The following is a 13,482-nucleotide window of genomic DNA, read 5'->3' as shown; positions in this document are numbered from 1 at the left end:
TGGGTCTGTAGACTGTTTATTAAAGGTGTGGTAAGGGGGCAGCCACTTCCCTCCCTGATTACAGCCCCCAGTGTGGGTGGACCTGTGTGGGTCCACCTTGGGGTTCCCTCATTGAACATGCTGTCAAACCAGGACACTGGCTCCAGCTTTTGTTTCTGCTCTTGGCCATCGTCCTCAGGACAAGAGGCCCATAGGAGTGGACATGTAGGCTATGGGGGTGGGGGGCGCTTAGAAGGAAAAAGGCCTAAAACTGGAATCTCTTGTCCCTGAGGCTGGCTCAGGTCTTTGTGTCCCTCCCAGTCCTCCCCTCCCCCTGGAGTGGTTGATGTGGCTGGCTAGCTGCTAACAATGGCTTGGGTCTCAGGGCAACCCAGGTCCCCATGGTGCCTTTAAGCAGCAGGCTGGGCCAAGTTCTCAGCCAGGGTCCCAGGGTCTGGGAGGCAGGACAGCACAGGAACTGCCAAGCACAAGCCCCCAAAGGAGCCCACAGGGAGTGGGACCCATCCCAGGGAGGGGCGGGAAAAAGAGGCAGCAACCAGGCAGACTCCCAAATCTCTTTTATTGGGGGAAATGGGCCTCTTGGGGGTCCTCACTGCACGGCTTGTTCATTGGCACTGCTTCCCGAGTCCTGGGGCTTCATCACATCGGGCAGCTCGGGCGGGCTGGAAAACGGCTCGATGCACAGGGCCTCAAAGGTGTCATCTGTGGGGGAAGGAGCAGAGCTGGAGGGGGGTATCCCAACTCTTGCCCCAGCTGGGGCCTTGGTGTTCACATGTGATCATCTGCAGCTTTGGGGATCTCCATGCAAACGCTCGTCCACACGGCTGGTCTCCACAGCGCTGACCTCCCTGTTCCAGCTACCCTCCGTGGGCCCAACCTGAAGGTCCCCAGCCCTTCCCACTGACCATGCTGGGGCCCCTTTCCTCATCTTCCACGTCCACTAGTGAGTCTGAGGGCTGACCATCTGCAGCCAGCATCACCCTTCACCCAGAATATATCTCCTTGTTCCCTTCACACACTTTGGGAGGCCGAGATGGGCAGATCACGAGGTCAGGAGATCAAGACCATCCTGGCTAGCACAGTGAAACCCGGTCTCTACTGAAAATACAAAAAAAAAAAAAAAAAAAAGCCTGACATGGTGGCGGGTGCCTGTAGTCCCAGCTTCTTGGGAGGCTGAGGCAGGAGAATGACGTGAACCCGGGAAGCGGGGCTTGCAGTAGCTGAAATCGCGCCACTGCACTCCAACCTGGGCAACACAGCAAGACTCCGTCTCAAAAAAAAAAAAAAAAATCAAACTAGACTATTCCTCCCCTGCTTAAAACCATCCAGTGGCTTCCCATCATGCCCTGAATACCATCAAGTCCTTGCTGTCTGTCTCTCCCTCTGCCTCCCATGCTCTCAGGCTCTGGCTTTCTATGTTCTGTAAGTTCTTTCCTAACTCAGACCTTCGCACTTGCTGGTCCCAGCACTCGGAATGGCTGGCTGCTTCTGGACTTTCAGGGTCCAACTCAGGTCACCTCCTCAGATGAACCTCCAGTCCACCCACCCCCAAAAGTCAAGACATCCTGACAGTCTGGGCATAGGGGCACTTAGCACTGGACAAACTGCCCTTTTGACTGGCTCCAGGAAGGCAAACGCCTTCCCTGTCTTGTTCCTACTGTCACCCCAACACATAGCAAACAAACCCACAGCTTTTCTCCTGTGCTTTCTTCCAGCTAGGAGACCCATCTCTGCTTGGCTCAGGGTTCTCAACTGATCAGGCATCCCAGGGAAATCTGGAATGCCTGATGACAGTTGTGGCAGTCACAACTGGGGAGGTGGGGTGCTCCAGCGATATCTAGTGGGTAGAGGCCTGGGATACAGCTCCACGTGCTATGGTGCACAAGGCAACCCACACAGCAATCCAGCCCAATGTGCCCACTGTGCCGAGGTTCAGAAACTGACGCAGCTCAATCTAATGCATCTTCCAAGCTATAAACCTGTGACAATTCGTGCCTTCGCTACCTCCCTCATTCTTTCGTGATGAGCCCGGACAATGCCCTTTAACATTTGATTTGAAACACTGTCATCTTATCTCCTTGAGTGGTAAGCTTGGGGGAGGGGAGAGGTGGAGGGTGGAGCACCCATTCAAGGCCTGGGAACAACATGATGACGGGTTGAGCTGCACCCAGAAGTGTGTTTCTGCAAGCAGTCCATGGGGAAGCAAAGAGCTGACAGCCCATGCTGTGCCCCCTATCAAGACAGCCATCACCTGCAAGAGGGATGATGTGACCTGGGCTCCAGAGTCACCACCACATTCCATGCCATATTAGGGGTTGTGGGAGAAAAACAAGTCACCTTCCTTAGCCTTGATTTTCTCATCTGCAAAATGGGTCTATCAGTATCTTCCAAGTCACAGCAAACCTCTAGGGGTACCACTGTTGCAATTAGAGAAAGGGACACTTCTGGGGGAATGCAGCTCAGCTTCGGTTCAGGAAGCAGACCAGATACTCTTGGCACTCACTTGCTCTCTTCAGACAGGCACCCCTGGGCCAGGCGCCGAGGCTCAGGCCTGTAATCCCAGCACTTTGGGAGGCTGGGATGGACGGATCACCTGAGGTCAGGAGTTTGAGACCAGCCTGACTAACACAGTGAAATCCCATCTCTACTAAAAATACAAAGATTAGCTGGGCGTGGTGGCACGTGCCTGTAATTCCAGCTACTCAGGCCACTGAGGCAGGAGAATCGCTTGAACCCGGGAGGCGGCAGCTGCAGTGAGCTGAGATGGCGCCACTGCACTCCAGCCTAGGCAACAGAGTGAGACTCTGTCTCAGAAACAACAACAAAAAAAATGCACCCATGTACAGGGCACAACCTGTATGTCTGTGCCAGCCCTGCACCTGACTCTTAACATCACCATCTCGGCAGAAAGAGCCCACAGAAAGGCTCTGAAGCTTCCGATCTGTTGGGCAATGGCAGCATGCCAGACCTGGGGTGCATGAGGACTCACACCACCTTGCTGTGAAGCCAGTCTCATCACACCCCTTTAAGGAGAAGGGAACACTGGGGCCAGGACGGGCAGGAGGGCAAGGTAGCTGGCCAGAGGATATAGCTGCTGAGACTGAGGCCTAGCCTGAACTTATGGAACAGAAAGGTGGAGCTAGGACTGTACTCTTCCTCTTCAGCCTTTGCTATGTTCCCTTACAGGCAGAAAAATAATAATTCCTTATAACTTTATCCAAGTTTTCTCAGCCATCCACACAGCTGCTGGGTCCACAGCTGTGAAAACACAGCTCTATAACCTCTCTTCAAGTTCCCAGAGACAAAATAGTTTAAATCTCCCCTCCCTTTCCCTTGGGTGGAAGAAGATATCTTGGCGAGTAGTAAACCACTCCCTAATCCCCAGGTTTCTAAAGCTTGGGCAGGGGTGGGGTATGGCTGATGGAAGCACAGGCTCTGGATCTGAAACCTAGATGTGGCAGTCCCAGCAGGTGACCTAACCTCCCCATGCTCACTTTACTGAACCTGAAAACTGGCAAAATCCAAATCTCAGCCACACACAGATGCAAAGGGATTCGGTGATACACAGCATAGAGCCTGGCATGATGTCTGACTCCAGCAAGGGCCCGGCAGCCAGCATCCTAACCGTGGCTCCCTACGTGACTGCCGGTAAACCTGTGTCCTCATCTGCAGAACACGGATGATGGTATGTGGACCTCCCAGGGCTACTGAGAGGATGAGACAGGGCAGTGGAAGCCACACATAGAGTAACATGCAGAGCACAGAGCCAGGCACTCAGTCAGCCTCCTGTAAATGTGAGCTGGCTTCGGGAAATAAGCTTTGGTTGCTGTAAGCATCTCATTTGGTTGCTTCTTTAAAAAAAAAAAAAAAAAAAAGAGGAAACAAACACATTGTGAAAGGATATTGCCAGCCCTTTAGGCACGAGGAAGACACTGCCCTGAAGGCTTCAACTCCAGGCTCCCTGATGACCCTCTTTGGAACAGTGTTCCCAACCTGCTTGGCTACCACCCAGCCCAGTGGGTGGTGGGCCTCTCACCTGCCCGGAAGGCCAGCCCCACTGTGGCTGGGGCCTGTGGCCGTGCTGTTTGACTGGTGAAGCCACACTCGCCCAGTGTCTTGCCATCATCCAAGAGTTGGTCATCCTGAGGAGAGAAGCAGGATCTTGGGAGACGCCCCATGTGGGGCAAGTCCCAAGACCTCTGACCAGCAACTACACGGGAAGTCAGAGGAGGGAAGAAAGAGTTCCCTCAGTGTGGCCCAGGACCACCACGCTGCTTGTCAAATACACAGATTCCTGGGTTATATCCAAGAACTTCTAAATCAAAACCTCCCAGGGTGGGGCTTTAGAATCCGGTTTTATCCAAATTCTCCAGGCAAATCTAATTTGAGGAGCCACTGAACTAATCTGGAGATAGGCAGACCTGGGTTTCAACCCCAGCTCTGTCACCCTGGACTAGGCATTTGAACATTTTTTTATTTTAGAGACAGGGTCTCACTATGTTGCTCAGGCGTGCAGTGGCACAGACCCAACATAAGCGCTATCATAGCCCCCTCCAGCTTGGAACTCCTGGGCTCAAGCAATTCTCCTGCCTCAGCCTTCAGAGTAGCTGGCACTACAGGACCACGCCACCACGGCTGACTGGTAGTTGAGCCTTTTGATGCAAAGTTTCCTCATCTGTAAACTAGGAATTACTAGAATTCTCAATTCGCAGGGCCACCAGAGGGTTTCAATGAGCTAAGAAGAAACATAAAGCACTAAGTAGACATGTGGCACACGGGACAGGACATGCACAGGCACGGTTATTTAATATTCGCTAAGTCCCAGTAGTTATCAGTGAGGAAAGGCCTTTAGAGACCATGGGAGCTGAAGCTCTGAGCCTGGAGCTAAAAGTCAGTTTCCCAGTTTCCAGCTCTAGAATCTGATCAATGCACTTAGGCGACAACCTCACGATGTTGGGAGACGTAAATCAGAGGCTGATGCATCTGATTCCCCAATGCAGACCCCAAACCCCAAGCCATTCTGCCTGAATAATCTCAGTTCGCTTGCAAGGGGAAAGGGGGGCTTCCAGAACATCAGCAGGAGGTCGGGAGGTAATAACAAACGGTTGCTTGGTGAAGAACGAGTGGGACCTGACTTTCTTTGCATTAACTGAGTCCCCCACCCTCCACCCCAAGGAGTGTCCGGGGGGACAGCGTGATTCCGATGGGCCTGCGAAGAAGGGTGGGGATTAAGGGGTCGTGGTTCGAACCCTGGCGCTGCCAATGACGTTCGGCTGGTTAAGCGACCAAGCCGAACCTCAATTTCGCCAACTGCACGGCGCGGGCGATACCGTTGCAGGGGTTGGATGCCACGGTGCCCTCGGCGCCCGGGGCCCGGCACGAGGTCTAAACATCGCCCCCGGACCGGAGATCCCCGCGGCGAGCGCAGCTCGCGCTTCACCCGCACAACGGATGTCCCAGTCCCGCGGCTCGAGAGCCCGCAGGCGTCGCCGGCCGCCACTGTTTACATCGCGGACAGCGTAGGCGTCAGCCCCGTGCCCGGCGCTGGGTACCCGCTCCCCTCGGCCCGCCCGCGGGACCCACCTTGTACAGCCGCTGCTCGTCAGGAGGCCGCTTGAGGATGCCCTCGACGATGCGCTTCAGTTCGAACACCGTGCTGGACTCCTTGGCGTCCGTGAAGATGGTGGTCTTGTGGCGCCGGATCATGAGGAACACGTCCTGGGGGCGGCGGGCCGGCGTGAGCACGAAGCCCGGGCCCCCCGCGCGGCCCAGCCGCCCCCCGCCGCCCCCGGCCCGGCCCGGCCGCCCCTCCCCCACGCCCGCTCACCATCGCGGCGGCTGCCTCTCCCCTCGACGCGCCGGCGCAGCCGCGCTCCGCCCCGTTCCCGGCAGCCCGCGCGTGGTCCAGCATGCCCCGCGCCGCCCCGCCTCCCCCGGCGCAGCCCCGCCCCGTGCCGCCCCGCAGCCGCCGCCATTTTAAGTGATCTGGAAGCGGGAGGTACCGAGGGGCGTGCGGCCGCCATCTCGACGGCGGGGATGGCTGTTGGAGGCGGTGACGCCGTCTCGGGAGTGGCAGAGGGGAGGTTCCCGTGTTGGTGCGGTCCGGCGGGCTCCAAGCTCGGGCACAGCGAGCTCGGGTCCGCCTTGTCGCAGGTAGTCGTGGCCGCCATCTTGGGCAGGCTCCGCATTTGGGGCCTTCTGGCCGCCGTGCCGGGGACAGTCACCCCAGCTCCCAGCCGCGGGCTGGATGCGAGGACTGTCGCGGCGCAGAGGGGCTTATGACCTGTGAGGAGCCCTGGGGGCTGCTGTTGGGCTTAGGGATGACGCGGGCGAACTCCTTGGGCTAGAAGAGGAGGCACGGGAGCGGTTGGCGACCGCTCTCCGCAGCAGGAGGGAAGGGGCAGCTCCTTGCCCCAGGAGCCCTGAGCGCCTGTCCGCCTTCCCGCTTGGCTGCGTTTCGGCTCTGAAAAGGCCTAGAGACTTGATTCTCCTGGCTGGCCGTTCTTTCCACCAAGGCCCTTTTTTCCTGAATGCCGGACACTATCCTGCATCGCCCCAAGTTGCATTTACACGAGAGCGAGAGCCCCCCCACTTGACCTCTCCCCTGCAGAGAGACACCCCAGGCTGGGTCGTGCTGGGCGGGTGTCGGAGGCGGCGTTCGAGAGATGAGCCAGAGGGTGGCCCTGGACGCCAAACCGCCCTGCAGCCATCCGAGCTGCGCTTTGAGGGCTTTTGAGAGTGGGTGGAACGTGGAGGTGCCATTGCTGCCTCGGCATCTAGAGTGGCTAAGGAGCAACCCTGGGCTCCGCTGCTGACTGCGGCCATGGGCCGTTAACCTCATCAAAGCCCAGTTTCCTCCTGTTCTAGATGGGAGAGGAACAGTTTTTGAACTGTGTAGAACCTCGGCAAGTCTTAGCGCTGCATTTGTGTTTTCTAAGCTGTAATTCTAGTTATTGCTGCTTTTGACTTGTGGCATCTGGCTCCTCCCTGGGGAGTCCTCCAAAGTCCCTTCCCTCGTGTGACTTCCTTCACTGCAGCCCCTACCCCTGCTCCCAGGGTCCTCAGCACCCCAGCCCCTGCAGAACCTGTCTCTTCTCCATGACTTGAGTCATGAGGCATTGGACACGTAATTGCTGGAAAGAGCTCTTGGCCAGGCTAAAATTTCTTTCTCAGTCTCAGTGTCTGGCTGGGTGCGGTGGCTCACGCCTGTAATCGCAGCACTTTGGGAGGCTGAGGGGGGGTGGATCACTTGAGCCCAGAAGTTCAAGACCAGTTTGGCCAACACGGTGAAACCCTGTCTGTACTAAAAATACAAACAAAATTAGGTGGGCATAGTGGTGCACGCCTGTGGTCCCAGCTACTCGGGAGGCTGAGGCAGGAGGATTGCTTGAACCCGGAGGCGCAGGTTGCAGTGAGCCGAGATCGCGCCACTGCACACCAGACTGTCGACAGAGTGAGACTCTGTCTCCAGTTAATTAATCCCAATGTCTTTACGTACATAGAGCTGGCAACTTTAAATACTGTGCTTATGTGGAGGGAGAGCGAAGGAAGAGTGTGGACAGTGGGGGCCAGGAAGTTCTCAGGTAGCCCAGCAGCCCACGCAGAAGTCAAGGGGTGTAGGTACAGGAGGGGCCGTCTCCACAGGGAGACGCCTGGATCCCTACTCCATCCGGGCTTCATCTGCAGAGACCAGGAGTGGACACCTCGCCTGTGGGGACCGTCACAGCTGATGCCCCAGCTCAGGATGTCCACCAGAAACCAGGAGTCACCATCCTCTTAAGGATGGTGCCTGTCCTCCAGAAAGCAGATCACTGGGTTCAAACCCCAGTTCTTACTGGCAAAGCCCGGGGCCTCCACCTGGGTGTTCCCATCCATGAAGTGGGGATACACAGTGTGGAGCCCTTGGGAGGTTGGGGAGTGTGCCTGCCCTCACCGCGCATCAGCTCATAAGTACAACAATTGCATTCTTGTGCTGATGCTCAGTGAGCAGTGGCACAGTTCCCCAGCTGGTGCAGTGAATGGTGCCTGTCTGCTGTCAGAGGTCACCTGGACCCAGCACGAGTCCTTGCCCCCAGAGGGGTCTCCACACACCCCACGACGCTGTCCTTGCTGTGGGATAACTACACGAGGAGATGGCAGGCCGTCGTGTCATTCAATGCAGCAATACCTCCTGCAGTGGGAATGGGGTCAGGAGGGATTTTCCCGGAGCAGGGCCACTCGCTGGCCTAGCCTGTGGTCTCCACTTTTGGAAGTGTGATCTTGTGGGGTCCAGGTTCTCCGTAAGGGCCTTTACAAGGAATGGGAGCGTCCAGTGGTGGAGAGGAGCTGGCTGGCTGCGCCTGCTACTCCACACGGGAATGTCCTCCTGGGCTCCTTTCTTCAACTGGCCTTCACCTCTCCGCCTCACAGATTTCACTCAGAGAATCCGCCTTGCAGGCTGTCTTCTGCTCCCTCCCGTCTACCTTTTGTTTTTTTTGAGACGGAGTCTTGCCCTGTCTCCCAGGCTGGAGTGCAATGGCGCGATCTTGGCTCACTGCAGCCTCTGCCGCCCGGATTCTCCTGCCTCAGCCTCCCGAGTATCTGGGATTACAGGCATGCACCACCATGCCCGGCTAATTTTTGGTATATTTAGTAGAGACGGGGTTTCACCATGTTGGCTAGGCTAGTCTCCAACCCGTGAGCTTGTTATCCACCTGCCTCAGCCTCCCAAAATGCTGAGATTACATGCGTGAGCCACCACGCCCAGCGTCCATCTACCTTTTTTATTCCCTTCACTCCCCACCCCAGACAGGGTGTTGTGTTATGATGGGGAAGGCCCTTGTGTCTTTTGGGTGTGTTAGACCTGGGAAACAATCTGTCTCCTCCTTTCACGTGCCCCAAAGCAGGACTCGAATCTTCCCCGGGCCTTTCTGATTGGGAGTCTTAAGACCCTCCCCAGAGAGGGCCCCGCCCTGTTCCCTGGGAAAGGAATGCTGACAAAACCCTACAGAACAGGGTTTGGAGACAGGGTTAGTTCAACTCGTGTGTGTCCCCAGAGGGTGACACCACAGGGATGAATGGGAGCTCCAGGCCCCTCCCCAGCACCTCAACCTGCACATCGCTTCATCTGGATCCTTTGTAACGTCCTTTATAATAAGCCAGTGAAAGTGTTTCCCTGAGTTCTGTGCATCGCTCTAACAAATTAATTGACCCCACAGAGGAGAGTCATGGGAACGCCAACCTGAAGCCAGTCAGTCAGAAGTTCCAGAGCCCAAACTTGCGACTGGGGAATGGGGAGGCAGTCCTGTGAGCCCCCACCTGTGGGACCTGAGGCTGGCACTGGGCAGATAGTGTTGGAATTGAACTGAGGACACCCTGCTGATGTCCAGTGCTTAGTATGTGGGGGAAAAACCCCCACAACTGTTGGTCACAGGAGTCTTCTGTGTTGATGATTGTGGTTTTGGTGTGAGAGTGTTAGGGACCTCTGCTTACCAGGCCTCTGGTTTAATAAAACAACCAGAGTGACTCCATCTTAAAATGTGTAGCTAAGCACTCACAAGGCAGCTATAAGGTTCATGCTGTCTGAAAATAGCCACATTCGTTTTGTTTTTGAGACAGGGTCTCCTTCTGTCACCCAGACCGGAGTGCAGTTGCCTGATATTGGCTCAAATTATCCTCCCACCTCAGCCCCTGGAGTAGCTGGGACTACAGGCATGCACCACCACATCCGGCTAATTTTTGTAGTTTTTGTAGAGATGGGGTTTCACCATGTTGCCCAGGATGGTTTCAAACTGAGCTCAAGCAATCCTCCTGCCTCAGCCTCCCAAAGTGCTGGGACTACAGGCATGAGCCACCCAGCCTAAAATAGCCACATCTTAAGCTGGCCACCAGTTATGATTACGAAATGTTTATGGCCATACAGGACGTCTCCCAGAAGGCCCATAGAATGTCCGCACGTCCTGAGAATGCAGCCCACTTTACTAAGATAGTGTCAGTAAGCAGGCTAAGGCAGAGGATTCACAGTTACCGATGGCACCAATAGCCCCGACTTTAGCGAGCACATCTCTGCACACTCCAGGTTTATTTACCGCTCCTTGTAGTTTCTTTTTTTAAATTAATTTTTTTTTGCACACAAAACAATAAACATTTTCTAAAAATACAAACAAAAAGATGCATATCAAACATATTAGGAAGGTTGCACATGGGAAGATGGGGAATAGAAATGGGGGGTGGGAATGAAAGAAAATAAATGAGAGAGGGACTTTGTATGGATCAATGATAATAAGTCAATCCTCTATGTCTTTGACAAGAAGGAAGAGGAAGAAAAAGAAAGTGGGATAAAGGATCATAAAGGGAGGAAAATAGAAAAAATTAGAGTATGACTCCAGGGCAGACCTGTTTTGTTGTTGCTGGGTTGGTTGGCTGGTTGGTTTGTTGTATTTTTCATGTATTTCACCATGTTGGCCAGGCTGGTCTCGAACTCCTAGCTTCAGGTGATCAACCCGCCTCAGCCTCCCAGAGTGCTGGGACTACAGGAGTGAGCCACCACGTCCAGCCCCCACACTGCGTCTGGCCTCCGTGGTAGACCTCCCAGACGGGGCGGCCGGGCAGAGGCACTCCCCACATCCCAGACGGGGCAGCCGGGCAGAGGCGCTCCTCACATCCCAGACGGGGCGGCCGGGCAGAGGCGCTCCTCACTTCCTAGATGGAGTGGCCAGGCAGAGGCACTCCTCACATCCCAGACGGGGCGTCAGGCAGAGGCACTCCTCACATCCCAGACGGGGCGGTCAGGCAGAGGCGCTCCTCACATCCCAGACGGGGCGGTCAGGCAGAGGGCTCCTCACTTCCTAGATGGGGTGGCCGGGCAGAGGCGCTCCTCACTTCTCAGATGGGGCGGCCCGGCAGAGGCGCTCCTCACTTCCTAGATGGGGTGGCCGGGCAGAGGCGCTCCTCACTTCCCAGACGGGGCGGTCAGGCAGAGGCGCTCCTCACTTCCTAGATGGGGTGGCCAGGCAGAGGCGCTCCTCACTTCTCAGATGGGGCAGCCGGGCAGAGGTGCTCCTCACATCCCAGATGGGGGTGGGGGGGGCAGGCAGAGGCGCTCCTCATATCCCAGACCATGGGCAGCCAGACAGAGACGCTCCCCACCTCCCAGACGGGGCGGCGGCCGGGCAGAGGCTGCAATCCTAGCACCTTGGGAGGCCAAGGCAGACGGCTGGGAGGCAGAGGCTGCAGCGAGCCGAGACCACGCCACCGCACTCCAGCCTGGTGCGTGCCTGTAGACCCAGCTACTCAGGAGGACCAGGCAGGAGGATCACTTGAGCCTGGGAGGTGGAGGTTGCAGTGAGCCAAGATCATACCACTGCACTCCAGCCCGGGCAAGAAAGCAAGACTCTATCTCAAAAAGAAAAAAAAAAGTTTATCTGAAAAAATTTAAAACATAAGAAAGTTTATTTGAGGCCAGGTGTGGTGGCACAGACCTGTAATCCTAGCACTTTGGAAGGCTGAGGTGGGAGGATCACTTGAGTTTCAGAGTTTGGGACCAGCCTGGGCAACATAGTGAGACCTCATCTCTATTTATTAAAAAGTTAAAAAAAAGAAAGAAAGTTTATTTGAGCATGTATTGCTCAATGAACCCTCCTATCACAAGACTGTGGGTGACTAGCACTCCCAGGGGCAGCCAGGAGGACACTTACCAAGCATTTGCAGAAGCAAACCCAGGAAAACAACTCGACGGTTCGAGTGGAAAGTCTCTCGTTAGGGCTGGTGGTTTCAGGCTGGCGCCATTTCTGGAATAACTGTGTGGTTCCCATAGGGCATGGTTTCTTCATGGAGAAATTGAAGGACTGGAGCCACCGCAGCCCAATGACTTCCCAAAGAGGATTTTTACAAACAACGTTGTCCTTCCAGTCAGCCTATCCGTGATGAGAGATTGGCCAAAATGTAGGCATGAGCAGCACTCTGTCACCATCGTGGGCGGGTGGTGGTTGTCTCATTCAGGGACTTGAGGTCACAGCGTGAGGCTCTTTGAGGAGAGATTTCTTTTATTGTTCATCTCATTGTAGTTTCTTTTTCTTTCTTTTTTTTTTTCTTTGAGACAGAGTTTTGCTCTTGATGCCCAGGCTGGAGTGCAATGACGTGATCTCAGCTCACTGCAACCTCTGCCTCCTGGGTTCAAGCGATTCTCCTGCCTCAGCCTCCTGAGTAGCTGGGTTTACAGGTGTGTGCCACCACGCCCAGCTAAGTTTTGTATTTTTAGTAGAGACGAGGTTTCACAATGTTGGTCAGGCTGGTCTCAAACTCCTCACCTCATGATCTGCCCACCTCAGCCTCCCAAAGTGCTGTGATTACAGGCGTGAGCCACCGCGCCCAGGCTCACTGTGGTTCTAATGACACACGATCTTGGCTTACTGCAACCTCCGCCTCCTGGGTTCCAGCAATTCTCCTGCCCCAGACTCCTGAGTAGCTGGGATTACAGGCATGCGCCACCAAGCCTGGCTAGTTTCTGTATTTTTAGTAGAGACGGGGTTTCTCTGTGTTGGCCAGGATGGTCTCGAACTCCTAACCTCAGGTGACCCGCCCACCTCAGCGTCCCAAAGTCCTGGGATTACAGGCGTGAGTCACTGCACCCAGCCAAGAAACAACTTTTGAATGTAGATATCAACTGCTTTTAGAAAATGATCCAAACACGACCAGGTGTGGTAATCTCAGCACTTTGGGAGGCTGAGGGGCGTGCATCATCTGAGGTCAGGAGATCGAGACCAGCCTGGCCAACATGGCAAAATCCTATCTCTACTAAAAATACAAAAATTAGCCAGGCATGGTGGCAGGTGCCTGTAATCTCAGCTACTCAGGAGGCTGAGGCATGAGAATCACTTTAACCCAGGAGGCGGAGATTGCAGAGTCGAGATTGCACCACTGCACTCCATCTAGCCTGGGCAACAGAGTGAGATTTTGCCTCAAAAAATAAATAAATAGGGCTGGCATGGTGGCTCACACCTGTAATCCCAGCACTTTGGGAGGCTGAGGCGGTGGATCTCGAGGTCAGGAATTCAAGACCAGCCTGGCCAAGATGGTGAAACCCTGTCTGTAATAAAAATACAAAAATCAGCCAGGCTTGGTGATGGGCGCCTGTAATCCCAGCTACTGAGGACGCTGAGGTAGAGAACTGCTTGAACCCGGGAGACAGGGGTTGTAGTGAGCCGAGATCTGGCCACTGCACTCCAGCCTGGGCAACAGAGTGAGACTCCGTCTCATAAATAAATAAATAAATAAATCGGAGAAAACCAACTTCTAGTTTTACACCAATGTACTTTTGACATTAGGGCTCTTCTATAAAACCCTCATAATAAATTCATTCAATTGTAGCCAGTTTGACAAAACATGAAGCTCCTCCTTTAAATGTATTCTCTCACGACCTACAATTTTTTTTTTTTTTTTTTTTTTTTTTTGAGACAGAGTCTCGCTCTGTTGCTCAGGCTAGAGTGCAGTGGCTCAATCTCG

At 54.8% G+C, this 13,482-nt stretch overlaps 1 protein-coding gene across 1 annotated transcript; it reads right to left on the bottom strand.

The window, feature by feature from the left end:
* Nucleotides 1-5,939, bottom strand: ELOB (elongin B). Its single transcript, XM_030798910.1, has 4 exons — nt 5,828-5,939; nt 5,584-5,718; nt 4,037-4,142; nt 1-702 (listed from the first exon to the last, which is right to left on the bottom strand). The coding sequence occupies exons 1-4, from the start codon at nt 5,909-5,911 to the stop codon at nt 590-592; spliced, it is 438 nt and encodes a 145-aa protein (XP_030654770.1). The 5' UTR covers nt 5,912-5,939; the 3' UTR covers nt 1-589.
* Between the last annotated feature and the right edge of the window lie 7,543 nt (nt 5,940-13,482).

The sequence above is a fragment of the Nomascus leucogenys genome, chromosome 18, assembly GCF_006542625.1.
Source record: "Nomascus leucogenys isolate Asia chromosome 18, Asia_NLE_v1, whole genome shotgun sequence".
Classification (NCBI taxonomy): Eukaryota; Metazoa; Chordata; class Mammalia; order Primates; family Hylobatidae; genus Nomascus; species Nomascus leucogenys.
Note: the sequence above shows the minus strand (reverse complement) of the source record. Positions and strands in the feature narration are given on the sequence as shown.

Coding starts and splice junctions, on each gene's coding strand:
- ELOB (XM_030798910.1), bottom strand. CDS start 5,911: ATGCTGGACCACGCGCGGGCTGCCGGGAACGGGGCGGAGCGCGGCTGC. Junction 4,143..5,583: donor ACGAGCAGCGGCTGTACAAG/GTGGGTCCCGCG, acceptor TTCTCTCCTCAG/GATGACCAACTCTTGGATGA. Junction 703..4,036: donor GGGGCTGGCCTTCCGGGCAG/GTGAGAGGCCCA, acceptor CTTCCCCCACAG/ATGACACCTTTGAGGCCCTG.